The sequence below is a fragment of the Megascapheus bottae genome, chromosome 3 (assembly GCF_031878675.1).
Source record: "Megascapheus bottae isolate mThoBot1 chromosome 3, mThoBot2.hap1, whole genome shotgun sequence".
Classification (NCBI taxonomy): Eukaryota; Metazoa; Chordata; class Mammalia; order Rodentia; family Geomyidae; genus Megascapheus; species Megascapheus bottae.
The window spans coordinates 71,055,199-71,075,281 of NC_143511.1; the positions used below are offsets into that span (position 1 = coordinate 71,055,199).

The 20,083-nt window shown below is 42.3% G+C and overlaps 1 protein-coding gene across 6 annotated transcripts in view; it reads left to right on the plus strand.

Annotated features, from left to right (window-relative positions):
- The window catches only part of Palm2akap2 (PALM2 and AKAP2 fusion), a 396,491-nt gene that overhangs the window by 162,786 nt on the left and 213,622 nt on the right, over window positions 1–20,083 (plus strand). For all 6 annotated transcript variants that reach the window (XR_016534985.1, XM_090330411.1, XM_090330409.1 and 3 more), the window contains exon 4: window positions 11,487–11,567. Coding sequence is in view for 5 of the 6 variants with exons in the window: in XM_090330411.1 (XP_090186537.1) it covers window positions 11,487–11,567 (81 nt within the window). In the remaining variant the exon portion in view is untranslated. The remainder of the gene's footprint in view (window positions 1–11,486; window positions 11,568–20,083) is intronic.

Here is a 20,083-nt window from a genome sequence, read left to right on the forward strand (position 1 = left end):
CCCAAGGTCAAATGATAGGAAGCTGTGTGTGTATGTATGTGCACGCATGCACACATATGGGGGGGGAGAGAGAGAGAGAGAAAGAAAGAGAGAGAGAGAGAGAGAGAGAGAGAGAGAGAGAGAGAGAGAGAGAGAACTTTGAAGTCAGTGGTACAGTTGTAGAATGAGTGTACCATCTATCAGAATGAAGTATCTGTGTTTATAAGTGCTTCTTTCCTGTCCAGCCATTTGCAGTGATATCTTGTTAGCAAGTAAGTCCTGACAGACAAAATAGAAGGTATTCAGGAAGTTCCATTATAGAGAGAAGATGGATAAAAATCAGTTAAGTGTGTAAGTTAGATGACTTCACATGGTGATAAGTATCTGAGAAGAAAATAAAGTGACTATGGTAGGATATCTGTGTTCCACCTTCTCTTCATCCTCCCCCAAAGTCACCAAAGGGCCCCTTGGGTCACTAATGAGAAAGAAAAACATAGATGCTACTGGCCAGTGACTTTTGCTTCTTTCTCTCTGTGCATTGTATAAATATGGAGAGAATATTATTTTAGGGAGCAAATGGTTGTTTCCTGGGCAGAATGCTAGCTAAAGACACTTCACAACGTGGGAGAAATCAGTCACTTTCCTAAAGTGCTCTGACCTGGCCACAAGAGTGCTTGTGCTTAAACTGGGTGTGGTGGGTCATGCCTGTAATCCTAGCTACCCAGAAGGCTTAGATCTAAGGATCAATGTTCAAAGCCAGCCCAGGCACAAAAGGACCTGAAACTATTATCTCCAGTTAACCTCTACAAAATGGGAAGTGGGGCTTGGCTCAACGGTAGGGTGGTAGCCTTGAGCTGAAGAGCTCAGGGATAGCGCCCAAGCCGAGTTCAAGCCCCACAACCCCCACACACAAAAAAAGTGCTTGGTTTGCTAAAAAATTGCACTATTAACTAGCTGTGCAGATTTTCAGAATTTATTGGCATGACTGGGCTAATCCTGTAGAAAGAACATCTCACTGTATTAGTCACCCCTCAACTCTGCCCCCATGAGCAGAGACAGTATGCCTTCTGGCTGTCCTGGGGAAGAAGCTAGCATTTACTGTGCATCATGAGGAAAAAGAGAAAACCCTCTGGCCATATGCTTTCCAAGAAATTACAGGAATAGAATGTGCCAGGCTCTCAGTGGAGACCTGATCCATAGCCTCAGAGAGAACTCCAGCTGGGCTCAGCATCCTTGCTGGAAACTGAACCTACCGCTGTGTGTTTGTGTTCACTGGCCCATTGGTTTATTTCTTGCATAGCTACTCTACACCAGACACATTGATGAACATAATAGAAGGGCCCAGATTCAGGAAGTTCCATCCTAAAGAAAAGAGATGGATTAAAAAAACAGTAAACAAGGGGCCGGGAGTTTGGCCTAGTGGTTAAAGTGCTTGCCTAGCATGCATGAAGACCCGGGTTCAATTCCTTGGTACCACATATAGAAAAAAGCCGGAAGTGGTGCTGAGGCTCAAGTGGTAGAGCTCTAGCCTTGAGAAGGTCCAAAGACAGTGGTCAGGCCCTGAGCTCAAGCCCAGGACTGGCAAAAAAAAAAAGTAAACATGTAAGCTAGGTAATTTCATATGTTGAGAAATATCTGAGAAGAAAATAAACATGGATGTACTGGGGAAGGCTCTGTGTGGGGCAGGATGCTAGCTTTGGATTGGGTGGGTCTTTGTAGTGGCTTTGGAACTGAGACCTAAAGGAAGAGGAGGAAATGGCAACCTAGTGCGGGTAGCAGGTCCTCTCCCTCTCAGTCTCTCTGGGGTCCTGTACAGACACTAGAGTGACAAAGTAGCAATAGGGAAATTCAAGTTTGGCAGGGAAAATCACCAGGCACAGGCCAAGAGAGAATCTTATGGCACCAAGGTGAAGGGACCTGGCTCTACAGGAAGGGGAGAAAGTGGCTGATGGATGTCACAACTGCTATTCTGGTCATCCTAAAAGGTCCAATGTTGAGGACAGCCACCTTGGCAAGAGTTCAACCTCATGAAGTCTCTGACCACTGTGGATCTTACAGGAATCCTCTTCATTGGCCTTCCCCAATCTATGTGGCCTACAGTACAGATGTTTTAAGGAAGAGTACCGGCCCTGTCCTAACACACTGTATCACTGAAACGGGGGCTTTGGAGAAAACACCGTATGGACTCAGAACCATACTGCTAAGTACAAATAATAACAGTTCTACCCACTCCTCCCTCTGTGCCTGGGTGTTCAAACCATCTGAGCCTTAGTTTCTTTTAGAGTACAATGAGACTTAAAGAAAATGACATCTGGGGCCAGGAGTTTGGCCTAGTGGTTAAAGTGCTTGCCTAGCATGCATGAAGACCCGGGTTCGAGTCCTTGGTACCACATACATAGAAAAAAGCCGGAAGTGGTGCTGAGGCTCAAGTGGTAGAGCTCTAGCCTTGAGAAAGTCCAAGGACAGTGCTCAGGTCCTGAGCTCAAGCCCAGGACTGGCAAAAAAAAAAGAAAAGAAAAGAAAATGACATCTGGCAATCCAAGTGCCTAGTATACTCAGTGACACTAGTACACTCACTCTTCCCTTTCCATCCTCCTTACTTCCTCCTTTTCCCTGGGAATAAGGAATATGTGGGGTTGATGCTGGACCTTTTACTTTTGTCTATAGCAGCTGCTTTATCATCCCAACAATATGTTAAACTTCAGGCATGCCTTCTCTGTTTCATCATTATCTGGACAAATTCCATTTTCCACAAGTCCTCCATGGTTGATGATCTAACCAGATATGTGACATTTAGTTCCACCAGAACTGTGGCCAGGAAGAGGTGGCTGCCAGCAGCACCTGTTTGTGGTGGCCCAAAGAAATAGCCTCTCCCCTCCAAAAACAAAACAAAATATATGTCTATGTGAAATCCCTGCATCTGTGAAAGTGGATGTGATCATATTTGAAAGAAGGGTTTCTGAAGATGTAATTAAATTAGGAATGATGAGATGCAGAGAACATCCTGGACTATCTGGGTGAGCTTCAAATCCAGTGATTGCCCTTACAAAGAGATGCACAAGGGAGCCTGGAAGCCAGCCAAGGAGGTGGCAGTTTGGCAGCAGAGGCCAAGATTGGAGTGGTATGGCCCCAAGCCAGTACTCAATTCTGGCTGAGGACCTCAGATCAAATTTGGGGATCTTTCTCAGCTCTCATGAATCATTATTCATCAAGGTTTGCACAGAAGAAATCTGTTATGAGGGGGCCAGGAGTTGGGCCTAGTGGTAGAATGCTTGCCTAGCACGCATGAAGACCTGGGTTTGACTCCTTGGTACCACATACATAGAAAAGGGCTGGATGTGGTACTTTGGCTCAAGTGGTAGAGCTGTAGTCTTGAAAAAGTCCAAGTACAGTGGTCATGCCCTGAGTTCAGTGTCCAGGACTGGTAAAAAAAAAAATCTGTTATGAGCAACAAACTTTTATTAAATATTTTCCTTCTTAGTTATGAAATTAATTGTAGCATTGAGATACTGTGTGAAGCCCAAAACATGTTTGCCTCTATGTAAAGCTAGATTTGGATTGTACTTTGTTTATGGCGTTGCCTGTGGTTCTAGATGCAGCCCCCCACACCTACTTTGCTCCTCTGGATAGAAACTGGTCATCTAATCTTAGGAGAAGAAACTGGTCATCTAATCTTAGGAGAAGAGACAACCTAGAAGGGGTGAAGATGAGAAATACTGGAAATGAGCAGGCAGCTGTAGCCCTGAAAGCCCAGGATACACTGTGCATTGTATTTCTAATCCTATACACCTGTTGCAGAGACCTGGACTTGGAAGAGCCATAGAGCTATGACTTAGTCACAAGACTAAAAAGTTTGACTGTGCTTCTAATGAAATTTGCCAAGTAACTTAGTTTAGACTGGTGGAGAAAGAGCTCAGATATTCATGAGCAATAGCAGATGCTTATCAGCTAGGAACAGGACATTGCCACATGTCCCACAATGACTTTGGCCCTTGGCTGACATTGAAACTACCTGGAAGCATTTGCAGCCTGCAGTTCTAGACCTATAGTGCTTTTTAGTGTCCATTAGGTGATCTCTTCGGCCTTGGAGAGTTACATATTGTAGAGGGAATTAAGGTCAAGGTGTAGAGGTAGCATAGTGAATCATGCATGGCAGGAACTATTTAAGAAAAGAAACTAGGTATTAGAAGTGATGGGGTCACTTATGTGACATTAGCAGCCAGAGGTCTTAAATCTTGCCTGAGACTACATCTGTGATTCAAGATGATTCGTTCTCTGAGCAAGGGAGAATTGTGGCATAGGAAAGCATTGCTCTGTTCTGAGCCAGCCTCGGCACAGATCTCTACCCTCCCTGCCTTCTGCCTGCCTCTCCTGTGGCAGAACTCTGGTTATCTGAGCTCAGGTCAAACTGCCAATTTTCCTGAACTACCACAACTCAAAAATGACTCCAATGACTACTGCTTTTGGGGAGGCCAAAATGCGAACCCAAGAGAGTCTCCATTGCTCCAGTGATATACAGGTGGAAGGGGAGGAAGCCAAAGAAAGGCATAAGCTGGTACTGTTGTAGGTTTGGTAGACAGGCACTGTGCTATCTAAACCACTCTTGTAGCTCTTGTTTGCATTGATTACTTTTTAGCCAACATCTTGATTTGATGCTCCATCAGGCTTAGAGTGCCATCCTCTTATCTGTACTTCCCAGCATCTCTGGGATGACAGGCATATGCCTGTGTACTCAGTCATTGGTCAAGTCTTGTGAACTTTTTGTTTCCCTGGCTGGCCTTTAAGCTCAGTCCCTCTATCTCAGCCTCTCAAGTTGCTAGAATTTACAAGTATGATTACTGTGCCTAATTAGGCTTGCATTTTTGAAGCAGAGCTCAATCCCTTTTATGTGCAAGGGATTCCCCAATGTGATTAATCAGGTTAGCAGGCAAGGATGAGTCAAAAAAAATGAAAAAAATAGAAGCATGGAGTCTAGATCCTCACAGTAAATCTGAGTTTTATAAGGAATTCCCTCCACATGACAACATATCTGAAGCCTTCTAAAATTTGGTCCTGTCATTCAGAACTGAGTTCTTTGGACAAGTTATTGGCTTCTCTGTGCCTCTGTGTCCTCATCGGTAAAGATGGGGTTATGGAAGCTACCTCCTAAAGTTGTGATTAGTATGTAAAGCACTCAGACCTGTGCCTGGCTCCTACATCTCACAAGGCCACAACACCTTTCCAAGGTTATTATTGGGATCCTGTTGCCTAGCAGTGATGGTCAGCACATAGCAACTCAAAGCACATTGCTGGTATTAAAACTTTAGACATTTTCATACCTTTGTGTTTGCACATGTATGCGCGAATGTGAGTATATCTACATGCATATGTGTGTGCGTGTGTGTGTGTGTGTGTGTGTGTGTGTGTGTGTGTGTGTATGTGTGTGTGTGTGGTGCTGGGGATTAAAGTCAGGACCTTATATATTTAAGCAAGCACTTTCACTGAGCTATATCTACCCAGGCTTCATGTGTCTCTTTCCAGTCTTTTTCATGCTTGCTTTTCTCCCTTCTCTCTCTCCCTCCCTTTCCCCTCTCCCCTCTTCCCTCTCCCTTTTTCCCTCTCTCTTCTCCCCTCTCCCCTCTTCCCTCTCCCCTTTCCCCTCTCCCTTCTCCCCTCTCCCCTCTTCCCTCTCCCCTTTCCCCTCTCCTTTCTCCCCTCTCCCCTCTTCCCTCTCCCCTTTCCCTTCTCCCTTCTTCCTCCCAATCTTCCCTCTGCTCTCTCTCCTCTCCCTTCTCCCCTCTTCCCCTCCCCTCCCCCTCTCTCTCTCTGTTGTGGGGCCTGAACTCAGAGTGCTGTCCCTAAGCTCCTTTTGCTCAAGGCTAATGCTCCACCACTTTGAGTCACAGCACCAGTTCTGGTTTTTATTGTTACCTTGTTTTGTTTTGAGTGGTTAATTTGGAGATGGCTCTCATAGGGAATTTTCAGCCTGGGCCAGCTTCAAACTGTGATCTCAGATCTCAGCCTCTTGAGTAGCTAAGATTACAGGTGTGAGCTACTGGAGCCCAGTCTTTTAAAACATAGAGAAAGTGTCTTTAGGGGAGGTATTTGTCACTTTTCAAGTTTTAAATGTTCAGATACCTTGACAGCAGAGGCATATTCTGCATATCGCTGTTTGTAATAGCAAGCAAAACACGTGAGGCCACTAAATGATCAATTAGCCAATCAATAGCATGATATTTTCAGATGAATCTGTGAACCAGTTACAAAAAGTTTGTTGGGACTCCTTGTGCTAGGGGATTCCTCCCCTAAGCAAAGAGAACCAGCTATAAAGACCAAGGCTTTTATATTAAATATAGGAGATCCCACATTTGCATGTTACTCTATTTGTTTTACCTTCTTGTGAGAAGTAGTATTTAAGTTTCAACCTCTGTTTTGCAACTTCTTAAATCCTGACTCTGGCCACTTCACTTATCACTAAATTTTGGTTGTGTTCATCAATAAAGTGGAGGATAGCAGAAGTACAGAGCTCAAAATGTTCTGAGGATTAAGTGAAAAATGGAAAGGAAGTTTTGTGATCCCTGACACATTAACACATTTCATTGCTATTATTACTATAGGTAGTATCCATGGGGAATTGATTTCAAGATCCCCTGGATACCAGAATCCACAATGCTCAAGTCCCTTGTATAAATAGCCTATGCACATTCTCCCTGTATCCTTTCATTCATCTCTAAATTACTCTAAAAAATTAGCTTTAAGTAGTTATACAAAGGGGTTTCAGTTCAAAATGCCAGTTTGAATACAATGCATCTTGGTCAATGTTCTAGATTATCCTCAATGCCTAGTTCAATATGAATGTTACATGAATAGTTATTATACTATATTATTTACGGAGTACTAACCAATGAAGTCTATACAACACTGAGTACAAGTACAGTTTTTTTTTCAAATACTCCCTGATTTCCTGGACATGTGGATAGAGAACCCAAATGTTAGTATTGTGGCTTTTACTGGCATTGTCATCATTACTCTTAGTTTAACCACTAGGTTATAGGTGTGAACCACCTCACCTAATTATGAGCTCATGTAACTTGAAGCGTGCACTATGCATAAAAAAATAAACCTTGATGATATCGTGAATGGTGTTGCACTGATCTGAACAGCAGTGGTATAATCACATGGCCAGAAACATGGTACCACATAAACTCAAGCTTCTGTTACACCAGGCATCGTAGCCAGGTGTCTACAGTGCTGTGTTCCCAGGATTTGGCTGTTGTGTTGTAAAATGTCGTTTTGGCTTGCCTAACAAGTGTCTTCCTCCATCTGTGAGTAATGAAAATGATCCCATTCTGTGCAATGGGACTAGAAAGGGCAGGCCTTGCCAAGAGTTTTGGCCTAGGGGTACCATGCCCACCTAGCATGCACGAAGCCCTGGGTTCAATTCCTCTGTATCGCATATACAGAAAAAGCCAGAGTGGCACTGTGGCTCAAGTGGCAGAGTGCTAGCCTTGAGCAAAAACATCCAAGGACAGTACCCACGACCTTAGTTCAAGCCCCAGGACTGGCAAAAAAAAACAAAAGAAAAGAGTCTCACAGACTAAGCCAAGCACTGGGCAGTGGTGGCTCACGCCCATAATCCTAGCTACTCAGGAGACTGAGATCTGAGGATCACGGTTCAAAGCCTGGGCACCAAAGTCCGTGAAAACCAGAAGTGATACTGAGGCCCAAGGGGTATGGTGAGAGCCTTGAGCTAAAGAGTTCAGGGTCATTAATCAGGCTCAGAGTTCAAGTCCCATGACTGACAAAAATGAAGGAAAGAAAGAAAGAGAGAGAAAGAGAAGGAAAGAAAGGCCTTTATATTTTAATTTTCCTGCATTTTAAATTATCATTATAAAGGTGATATACAGAGGAGTTACAGTTACATAAGCCAAATGAAGAATACTTTTCTTTTGCCAGTCCCAGGGCCTGAGCACTGCCCTAGGGCTTTCTCAAGACTAACACTCTACCACTTGAGCCATAGCACCATTTCCAGCTTTTTTCTATGTATGTGGTATCAAAGGATCAAACCCAGGTCTTCGCGCATGCTAGGCAAGCAGTTATACCACTAGGCCAAATCCTGGCGCATGCATTTCTTTTTGAGTAGTGTCACCCTTTCCTTTACTTTCTTCTACTTTTTCCCTTCTGTCCCCACCCAACAGTTGTATAGTTCACTTTCATTATAGCATCTAGTAAGTACCAGGCCTTTGCATTCATATGAACCACATTTCTTTTATCTTTTTTATGGTAGGTCGTGGGGCTTGTACTCTGGGACTGGGTGCTGTCCCTGAGCTCTTCAGCTCAAGGCTAGCACTCTACCACTTGAGCCACAGTGCCACTTCCAATTTTCTGGTGGTTCATTGGAGACAAGATTCTCATGGTCTTTTGTGCCTAGGCTGGCTTTGAACTGCAGTCCTCAGATCTCAGCCTCCTGAGTAGCTAGGATTACAGGTGTGAGCCACCAGTACCCAGCTATGAACCACATTTCTTTTTTTTTTTTTTTGAAGATATATACTTCTTAGCTATATGTGTTTTTTTATATATTTTTTATTATAATTAATAGAAGGGTTACATTACATTCACCAGATAGAAGGTGCATTAATTCACATACATTGATACACTTTCTCATGTGTTGGTCCCCATTTCCCTCCCTCCCACACCCACCTCTCATCTTGTTTTCCTCCCTTCCCTATCCAATTTCAAATAACCAAATACATATATATCCAATATATCAGATAACAAAGTGAGATACTGTAACAATATAAGATAACCAAGGGACAGCAAAAGAGCTGAGAGATAACATAGTACATTAAGGACAACAATCACTCATTATATGGCTTTTGTTTCTATATCCTAGAGGTCCTTTCATTTAGCATCATACTGTATGGCCTTGTATATCTAGGTTATGTATCTATTGCAAATCTCTGCTATGAGAGCCCAAGGTTTCTACTGATTATGACTAATGAGGGAAACCATTGAGCCTATGTTCCTTTGAGTCTGGCTTACTTCACTTAATATGATTTTTTCTAAGTCTTTCCATTTCCTAAGAAATGGGGCAATGTCATTCTTTCTGGCAGCAGCGTAGAATTCCATTGTGTACAAATACCACATCTTGTTGATCCACTCATCAACTGAGGGACATCTGGGTTGGTTCCATATCTTTGCTATGGTAAATAGTGCTGCAATGAACATCATTGTGCTAGTGGATTTAGTATGTCCTTGTTTCTGGACAATTGGGTAAATGCCAAGTAGTGGAATTGCTGGGTCATAGGGGAGCTCTATGTTTAGTCTTTTGAGGAACTGCCATACTGCTTTCCATAGTGGTTGAACGAGTTTGCACTTCCACCAACAGTGTAGTAGTGATTCCTCCTGGCCACATCCCCTCCAGCATCTGTTGTTATTAGTTTTCTTGATCCTGGCCATTCTAACTGGAGTGAGGTGGAATCTTAGAGTTGTTTTGATTTGCATTTCTTTTATGGCCAGAGATGTATGAACCACATTTCTATGATGCTTATTGTCTGCACTGATGAAGTGGAAGAGAAATATGAAAGCATACTCTAAAAAGAAGTACTGGGGAAATGCATCTCTTCCAACCAGTTCCTGGGCATTAGGTAGAAGTAAACAAATGTCTAGAAGAATAATAGTAAGTAAGTGATTGAGTGCTTACTGCCTGCCAGGCATTAATCTGAGCCCTTAATATGTGTCAACTCATTTAACACACATCCCAACCATATTTATAGAGAATAAAATAATTTCACAAGCTGGGTGCTAGTGGCTCAATACCTGCAATTCTAGCCTATGCAGGAGGCTGAGGTTCAAAGCCATCATGGGTAGAAAAGTCCATAAGGGCCTAATCTCTAATTAACTAGCAAAAACTGAAGTTGAGGTGTGGCTCTATTAGTTAGATTGCCAACCTTGAGTAAAAACGCCAAGCAAGAATGTGAGGCCCTGAATTTAAGCCCCAGTGTCTCTTCATGTGTGCATGCACACATGCACGCAGGCATGCACACACACACACACACACACACACACACACACACACACACAAATGCAAAATTTTTGTCTTTGTTTTATGGAGAGGATTGATGCTCAAAGATCTAAAAGAACTTACAGATAGCATACCGGTAGAATGTGGTAGGTTTAAAAGTTACAACCAGGTAGACAGAATCTATATTTGGTGTTCCCTGTAACCCACATGAAATGCCCACCCTCAAAGCCTTTTTTGCGCATGTGGCAGGGGCCTGGCAAAGCTTTAACTCAGGACCTGGGTGCAGTCCTTTAACTTTGTCAATTATGGCTGGCACTCTACCACTTGAGTCATAGCTTCATTTTGGGCTTTTGTGTTGTTAATAGGAGATAAGAGTTTAACAGACTTTCCTGCCCAGACTGCCTTCAAACTATGCTTCCTGAGTAGCTAGGATTACAGGTACAAGGCACCAGTGCCTGATCCCCAAAGCTTGGGGTTTTTTTTTTCTTATCATGGGGCTTGAACTAAGGGTCTGGGAACTGTCCCTTAGCTCTTCAGCTCAAGGCTAGTTTTCTACCACTTTGAGCCACAGCTCCACTTCCAGTTTTCTGGTTGTAAATTAGAGATGAGTCTCACCAACATTCCTGCCCTCAGACACACACACACACACACACACACACACACACACACACACACACACACACACACAGCTTTTTTTGCCGATTGTGGAACTTGAACTCTGAGCCTGGACATTATCCCTGAACCCCTCAGCTCAAGGCTATCGCCCTACTCTTTGAGCCACAGAGGCACCTCCTACTTTCTCCCTCACAGCTTTTTGAAGAAAAGACTACTCCTCTCATTTCTATTGTTTGGTATATACAACTAGATAATTTATCCTACCAAATTCAAAATTGCATCATGTTATTTATAGAGAGGTACCTATGATTGTAATTAAATGTAGAATTCTCTCAATCTCTCTCTCTCTCACTCTCTCTCTCTCTCTCTTTCTCTCTCTCTCTCTCTCTCTCACACACACACACACACACACACACACACACACACACACACACACAGAAACCTTACACCCCCCACACAGTCTTATTCTATCCCATTTTGAATTTGCAGCCATCTCTCTCAGATTGAGACATTTACATTTTTATTCTTTGTCTCCAAATTAACACTGCACAACACAAGGCTCTGTGTGTGTGTGTGTGTGTGTGTGTGTGTGTGTGTGTGTGTGTATGTGTGTGTGTGTGTGTGTGCCGCCTTTTCTTCTGGATCAAATATTGCAGCCTGGCTGAGTGAGGAGACTTTCTCCCACTCGTTAAGCCTGCTGCAGACATGTTAGAATGCTGCTGCTTGCTCCACGCCCAGCAACTGTGGGGCAGATGATGCTGCGTGTATGCCCAGCATCTCTGGAAGTGTCTGCACAGATGTGAGGCGCTTCTCCTGCTCCCTGCCTGCACATTCCCAGAACCAACACCCACCCACTCTGACAGCCTTTTCTCTCTCTCTTATTTTCAAGGAGAAAAGAAAGAGACAGACAGAAATAGAAGGCAAGCGACAACAGCTTGACGAGCAGGTACTGCTGCTCCAGCATTCCAAGGTAAGAGGCTGCTCCCGTGATACCATGAACCCATGCCATTATTAACCATGCAGATCACACTCCCGAGAGCTGGGCAGAGCCTGCCCTGCCTCGAAGAAGCTGCTCCCATTGAACCAGCTAGTTCATTCAATCAGGAAATCCGCTCTTAGCTTTTCTTGTGGATTCCTCAGATTCCAGACATCCTGACAGCATTCTCATTTCTGCAAGCATGAGATTACTGTGTGCATGTGGATGGGCGCGGGGTGGGGTGTGCGGTGAAATGTGGTAGTTATATATAGAAACTGACTGAGACTACGCCCGGTGGTCCGGCTGTTTTCTCTGCATTCCAAAAGATGTACTTCACATAATGTACTTTTTAACAATGAAAACTATTAGTGTCATTACTGAGATGTAGAGACAAGGGAGGGAAAACAGCGTGATCCGATAAAAAAAAGAAGACTACATATTACAAACCATCTTTTTTCCCCTACTTCAGCTATTTTGGTGTTCTGTTAGAACAAGGAATTTGGTCAAAGATGGCTTTTAAATGATTTGACTTGTTAGAGTCTCCATTGTGCCATATTAAAAAGAGCTGTGGGGTTCCCCCCCCTTTAAACATAATGCACTTAAGCACTGTAATTGATTAGAGCCCAGGAGAAAGCTCTGTCACTGTCATATGGACTCTACTAGTGTCTGAGCATTGCTTTCTGCATGTTGAGAGAGTAATGTGACCATGTTCCAAGACCAGCTGGAAATCACTGCTTGCCTTTGACTGCCCCTGAGCTTCTTTTTAAAAATGTGCTGCCCACATCAAGTTGCTGTGACCCTGCACGTTTACAATTGATTGACTCACAGGACAGGTTGATTCTTAGGACAGTGCTAGGTATGAATGGTTTGGACTCTTTTAAACTAGGTAAACCTGTATGGTCTCATTTCCTATTCTCATCTAGAAAATCAGGTTATGCTGCACGAATCCTCAAAAAAAAAAAAAGTGAATCCTGAATAAGTTAGCTCATGATTTTAAAGAACACCATGACCTATTTCTGCTCAGCACATCTGTCAGTTTATCCTGAACTTTAACCTGGGAATATATTTAAAAGGGGAAAAATATTTGTATAATATTAAGAATATGATTCATTTCTATTTACATATATCCATTTGCACATTTTTCAGACCTTTCTTTGTAGGAGGCTGAATTACTGCCCATATGCTGTTACTCTTTTCCACACAACATTCCTGAGGGAGGATGGCAACTAAAATTAGTAACCCCTGCTTTCAGAGTGGGACTTTGAAACAGTAAGAGAATTTAGTGAATCACTCAGGGTCAATCAAGCCAGGCCATAGAGCAACATATTCAAACCTCAGTGAATTCATGATTTTAAGATGATGTTTTTAATAAGAGAAGTGAACAGGTAAGAGAGGCTGCTTTGGACAAACCGCCTCTCCTCCTCAACCTCCCTATAGCTCTTAACTTTTCCATTCCTTGGATCCTAAGGCAGGCAGTTGAACATATGTCAGAAGACTGAGTTCATCTTGTCCTACTTTTCATCATTCTGGGTACCAAATAAGATAGTAGGGACAGATTTGCTGCTGATGTTTGCATTCTGTTCTGCTCATATGCCATCTACCCTTCATGTATGTGTGTGTGTGCATACTTAAATCCAGGCTTAAACTGGAATCTAGAACTCTGTCATTTAGCTATTTTTCTCAAAGCTAGCACTCTCCCACTTCCCACTCCTATAGCTCCTCCTCCCATTTTGATGGTTAATTGGAGATAAGATTCTCAGGGACTTCCTTGCCTGGGTTGGCTTTGAACCACTGTCCTCCACGTTTTAGACTCCCAAGTAGCTATGTTTCAAGATGTGAGACACCAGTGAATAGCACATCTACTTTCTTGTCATCTGGCAATCCATCCATCCATCGATCTCATTAGCAGAAACAAGAGTAAAAATGACTACATTTTGCATTCAGAAACAATGAAGTTCCTTTAAGGAGTTAGCAAGAGAGTAGTTCCCTCTACATTTTGTTAAATAAGGATATACCAACACTTTCACCAAGGTCATCTTGCTATAATTGTGTGGGAGAAGACTGAGGTGATTATAACTTAATAAATGTAGACCAAAGCATTGTATTTTCCTCTTTCAGAGGAAGGCTTTTGTGGAAAGAATGAGGCTAACTTGTTGGTCTTTAACACTGAATAGAAATACGAAATGGGGAAAGACTTCAGAGATACCACCAGGAGAAAGATCCATACACGTCCCCTCCCCCACCAAGTTCTGGGAGGTGGGGTCAGTGGAAAGGCCAGGGGAAGCCCTGGGCCTCCCTGAGACAGAGGTGAAACTTTCCTTACCATTCTCTCTTTTTGTTCTGAGTCCATCAACCCCCTTATTTCCATGTAAGGAAGAGAGTGTTGCATTGAGGGATATGATCAGTCAGGCACCAGAAAGGACTGTGTTCCACTTTAAGCCAATTGTTGACTGCACTGGGCGGGCGCATGTGAGTCTTTGTCCCTGGGATCATTCAGTTTCTAGCATGGTAGCCTCCTGCCTAGGTGGAAGGAAATTCATCAAGATTGTGCGAGGACAGCTGCCGGCTTCCTTCTAGGGCACAGCTGCATTGCAGTCCTCTTGTGCACCCTCAGTAACCGTCACTATTACCATACCCAACACGCGTCAGGTACTTTAACAGAAACTCTCCATGATAACCACGAGCTACATATTATTCTCCTAAGAAACAAAATTCCTCAGGTGAAAGCCAAGGAGATTGCAGGTAAGGGAGCCCAGGTTGAACTCTAGGGATGACTGCTCCGGCAGACACTGGCTCTTCCCAAGGCACTGTTCTCTTTAAACAAAACAGTACTTTTTGATTAATGTGTTCAGAAAGATGCCAAATGCCACCGTCACTGTCTCTCTTTCTCTCGGTATACTTTCAGGAGTTCCAGATAATTCAGCACACATGAGACAGGTCACAGGGTGATGGAGGGTACCCTAAAGTAGAAAATGTTAGGAAATATGCCAGTAATTGATGTTTATTTTGCTAATTTACAAGACCGTGGATCCGCTTGAAGAAAACCAATGTTCTCTGTGTAAAAATAAATGGGAAAATGTTAGAGTTAAGTTTCATATTTATTAAGACATAATTTTCATATTCTTTGTGCAATTCCCAAATTGCATAGCTATATTTTATGTATCTCACATATTCAGTAACCTGGAGAGGTTTATTGTCATGCAATGAGACATCAGTTATTTAGACAGATTCACTAGTCTGTTGTCCTAGCAAATAAACAGAACACAAGCCAATGGTTTTGGGAGTTTGGCCCAGTGGTCGAGTGCTTGCCTAGCATGCATGAAGACCCAAGTTCAATTCCTTGGAACCACATACATAGAAAAAAGCCAGAAGTGGTGTTGTGGCTCAAATGATAGAGTTCTAGCCTTGAGAAAGTCCAAGAATAGTGCTTAGGCCCTGAGCTTAAGCCCTAGGACTGTCAAAAAAAATTTTTACAGATGGGACCAGTGAGGAACTTTAATAGCCACATTGCTTTTACTTATTATGAAAGGAACAATATTCTGGTCATTACAAAAGCTACCTTTAAAATATGAGAACAGAAAAAAATGTACCATTCTTACCATCCAGATATAATCCAGTTCTGCTGTATATTTCTATAGTTTGGAATATGTAGCCAGTTCACAGATATCAGCCTGTGGGGAAAAATGAATTTCTATTAACATTAGTGTCCAGTTAACCTTTATTAATCTTTATATCTTTTTTATTGTTTTGTATGTGGGCTCTTTTATGTTCTCACACCAAAAAAAATACAATTTGGGGGCTAGGAGATTAGCCTAGTGGTAGAGTGCTTGCCTAGCATACGTGAAGACTGGGGTTCAATTCCTTAGTACCACATCCATAGAAAAAGCCAGAAGTGTTGCTGTGGCTCAAGTTGTAGAGCTCTAGTCTCAAGAAAGTCCAAGGACAGTGCTCAGGCCCTGAGCTCAAGCCCCAGAACTGGCAAAAAAATTTACAATTTCATGAAAGTATATTTAGCATTATTTCATTTTATGATTTCTGACTTTGAAGTCATTCTTGAAAATTTTTCCTCCCCAATGTTGACTTGTAAAGCTTTGGCCCATCTAGAAATTTATAAAGCATGAGGTGGGAATATAACTTTATATTATTTTTTGCTTGTCACTGACGTGATATGCTTTATTAATTCATTATTCCCCTCGTTGAGTTACATGTCATCCTTCTCACAAATATATTCACCCTGTACTCAAGTCTACCATTCTGGATTTTTATCCCATTACTCTGCTCATTCCTGAGACAGAACCATTCTCACTTAATCCTTATAGCTTTTTAATATATTGTAATATTTCATAAGGCAGGAGCCATCATTCTTCTTTTGAAACATTACCTTGGCTTCTTAGTCCATGGAACAATTATTTATTTTTATTGTTTTTCTAGTATGACTCATAATGATATGAATTTAAAAAGAATAAATCAGCTATTGTATTACACCAGCACAGGCTGAACTTAATATTCCCTTTGCCCCTTATTTGAAGGGCCAGCAATTTGTCTATTTTATTGGCCCTTTCAAGGTCCCAGCACACAGTCTGTCCTCAGTGTGGATTGCTGCAAGGGTTCCTGTGGGACTGCCACATTTGTCAAGATTTGTCTGACACAGTCCACACTGTCACAATCCAATTGCTAATATCACATTGTCAATACAAACACTGCCTTTGAGTTACTTATTTATGAACAGGGATCCCTGAGTAGAGTCTCCCCTAACCTAAGCAACAAAAATTGCCTTATATTGGAAGGACCACAGCCTTTCCATTAAAGAGGACTGAAGGCAAATCACGGATCACAGACTGATTTGTAACCTTGTGAAATGTTCTTTGTCAACTCACCAAGGTCATTTGCTGAACAGCCAGAAGGTCTCAGGAGCCCTACTATCAAAAAAATAATAATGACAGTGTCCTTTACTATTTTGTACCTTTATCACTAATTTTAGACTTTTTCTGTGATATTAGTACATGCAAAAAAATCCACTTTTTGATTTTTTAAATATTCAGCAGTACAGCATAGTGCACCATGGAAGGGATCTTTACATCTTACCCCTTTTCCCAGCAGCCCTGAAAGCAACACTTCACTTTTCTCAGAAGTCTTTTAATTGGCTTCTCTATGTGTTCACCAAATCATGTAACAGATCTCAAAACCAAGCCAAGATCTTACCAAGGTCAAAGAGAAGGGAGGGAATGGCTAGGGAGACTGTGGAAGAGGAAGGAGGAAATAGGAATGAATGATTGCAAGTAAAGCATTACAATTGCTTCACCCCTGAATTTAACCCCTTTTCTTTTAGAAATATGAATTTAGCCAGCTTCCAACTATCATCCTCTCACACAGCCAGTGCTAGTGTTAGCCAGATTGCAGGTAAATGAAAGACTTGGGTGTAAAAGGTGAAATCATAAAAGCACAAGCATGAATCACAGATGGATTTTTTTTTTTTAGTTAGAGGGAAAGGATGCCATATCTGACATCAATGCCCAAATTACAAAGTAAAAATATTTCTAAAGAGGACTTTATAAAAATAACAAACTCTGGATCATTAAAAAATAAAAATGAACAACAACAAAGAAACAAAGCCAGGTGCTGGTGGCTCACACCTGTAATCCTAGCTACTCAGGAGGCTGAGATGTGAGGATTGCTGCCCAAAGCCAGCCCAGGTAGGAAAGTGTAGGGGACTCATCTCCAGAAAAAGTGGTGCTGTGGCTCAAGGGGTAGGGTGGTAGCATTGCAATGAAGAGCTCAGGCCCAGAGGCCAAGCCCCACAACCAACAACAAAACAAACAGAATTGAAGCCTTACCTGAAGTCCTGATGCAGGCCAGCTTTCCACCCTGCCACATGCACCTGCCCCAGACACTTCTCAGTCTTTACCTCTATCTGGAAGAGTTGTCTAGTCACCTTAACTACGGATGGGGAAGATCGGATTAGATGATCTCAAAGGTCTATTTTAGTTTTTAGTTTTATTATTTGTGTTACTAAGAATTTTTTCTCTTTTTTTTTTTTTTTTGTCATGATGCTTGAACTTGGCCTGGGCACTGTCCCTGAGTTGTTCAGCTCAAATCTACCACCCTACCCCTGGGCCTGGGCACTGTCCCTAAGCTCTTCAGCTCAAGGCTACCGCCCAACCCTTGAGACAAGCCCCACTTCCCATTTTCTAGAGGTTAATTGGCGATAAGAGTCTCAGGTCCAGGGGCTAGGAGTTTGGCCTAGTGGCAGAGTGCTTGCCTAGCATGCACAAAAACCCAGGTTCAATTCCTTAGTACCACATACACAGAAAAGTGCTAGAAATGGTGCTGTGGCTCAAGTGGTAGTAGCGGTAGCCTTGAGAAATCCCAAGGACAGTGCTCAGGCCTGGAGCTCAAGCCCAGGACTGACCAAAAAAAAAAAAGAAGTCTCAGGTCCTTTTGTGCTCAGGCTGGCTTTGAATCTTGATCTTCAGATCTCAGCCTCCTGAGAAGCTAGGATTACAGACATGAGCCACCGTGCCTGGCCAATGAGCTTCTTTTTCTCAAGGCTAGTACTCTACTACTTGAACCACTGGCCTTTTCTGTTTATATGGTACTGAGGAATTGAATCCAGGGCTTCATGCATGCTAGGCAAACACTCTACCACTAAGCCATGTTCCCAGCCCAAGACTTTTCTTTACTATAGCAAATACTTGAGAAAAGCCACTTAACGACGGAGAGGTTTATTTTTATTGATATTTATTAGCTGTACCAAGGTGTTTCATTTTAACACATCCACTTATGTATGCAACACTTCTTGATCATAATCTCCCCTCTGCTGCTCTCTCTCTCCTTCCCCTCTTCTTCCCAAACAAGTCTCATGTTGTTGTTACCATTTTTACACATGTATATGACAACTGTTTTGTCTATATCCATCCTCCTGCCCTGTTTATCTTCCCCCTCTCACTAAAGGCTACCTCCCACACAAGAAATATGAAATATTTTAACTTCTTATTCTTTGTTAAAAGGCATATTAATTGTTCAAATTGTCTCATCATGGTGTCTGCCACATGCATATGCCATATTTCAGTCAGATGGATCATAGACATATTTTTTTTTTTTTTGCCAGTGCTGGGCTTGAGCTCCGGGCCTGAGCACTGTCCTTGGACTTTCTCAAGGCTTGCGCTCTACCACTTAAGCCTCAGCACCACTTCCGGCTTTTTTCTATGTATGTGGTACTGAGGAATCGAACCCAGTCTTCACGTATGCTAGGCAAGCACTCTACCACTAGGCCAAACTCCCGGCCCCTTGCCTATTTTTATATTTTAGATTTAGCATCCACATATGAGAGAAAACACTGGTCCTTTGTCCTGATTCTGGCTTCCTTTAATTACTGTGATGCCTTAACGTCCATCTATTTCTTTTCAAGTTACGTAATTTCCTTCTTCTTCTTGACTGAATAACATTGCATTGTGTATAAACACATTGTATATAGTCACAGCTATAGGCTGTGTGTGATCCTAATCTATTGTTGTCCATTGCCAAGGATGATTGAGTCATAACACATGACATAGATTAATCCTTTTAAAACAGCAGTTTAAGCTTGGCACTAGTGGCTCATGCCTGTAATCCCTGCTACTTCAGGAGGCTGAGATGTGAGGATTACAGTTTAATGCCAACCCAGGCACAAAAGACCATGAGACTCTTATCTCCAATTAACCACCAGAAAATGGGAAGTGGCACTGTAACTTAAGTGGTAGAGGGCTGGCCTTGACCTGAAGAGCTCAGGGACAGCACCAAAGCCCAGACTTCAAGCCCTAAAACTGACAAAAAACAGAAAACCCAGCATTTTAGTATGAATAGATGATCTTAGAAATTTTATAAACTAGTTACATAGAAAATGATTTCACTTTTTAGAAACTCATACTGAAACATTATGAGTGAAACATCACAATTTACTTTGAAGTGCTTTGGTGACAAAAATACATGGAAGAGTATGACAAAATGCTTATAAATTATTAAATCTAGAGTGTGTGAGCTTTTAGTAATACACTTCACTCTGTTTTTTCTGGTTTCCCATTTAAGTAATAAAAAAGACACTTAGAGGAGGAACAAAAGGCGTAATGCCTATCTGCTTCTGCTCACATAAAATAATATTTATCAAGGGGCCGGGAGTTTGGCCTAGTGGTAGAGTGCTTGCCTAGCATGCACGAAGACCCGGGTTCGATTCCTCGGTACCACATATATAGGAAAAAGCCAGAAATGGTGCTGAGGCTCAAGTGGTAGAGCTCTAACGTTGAGAAAGTCTCTCAAGTAGTAGAGCTCTAACCTTGAGAAAGTCCAAGGACAGTGCTCAGGCCCTGAGCTCAAGCCCACGACTGGCAAAAAAAATAAAAATAATAATATTTCTCAAAATGAATTCCGAGAAAACCAGTGGGTTTTTTTCTTTGTTGTTGTTTTCTTTTCATCTTGTTTGTTCATTTGTCTGTCTTTGGGAGGGTGAGAAGGGACTTAGAAATGGAGGGACAAAA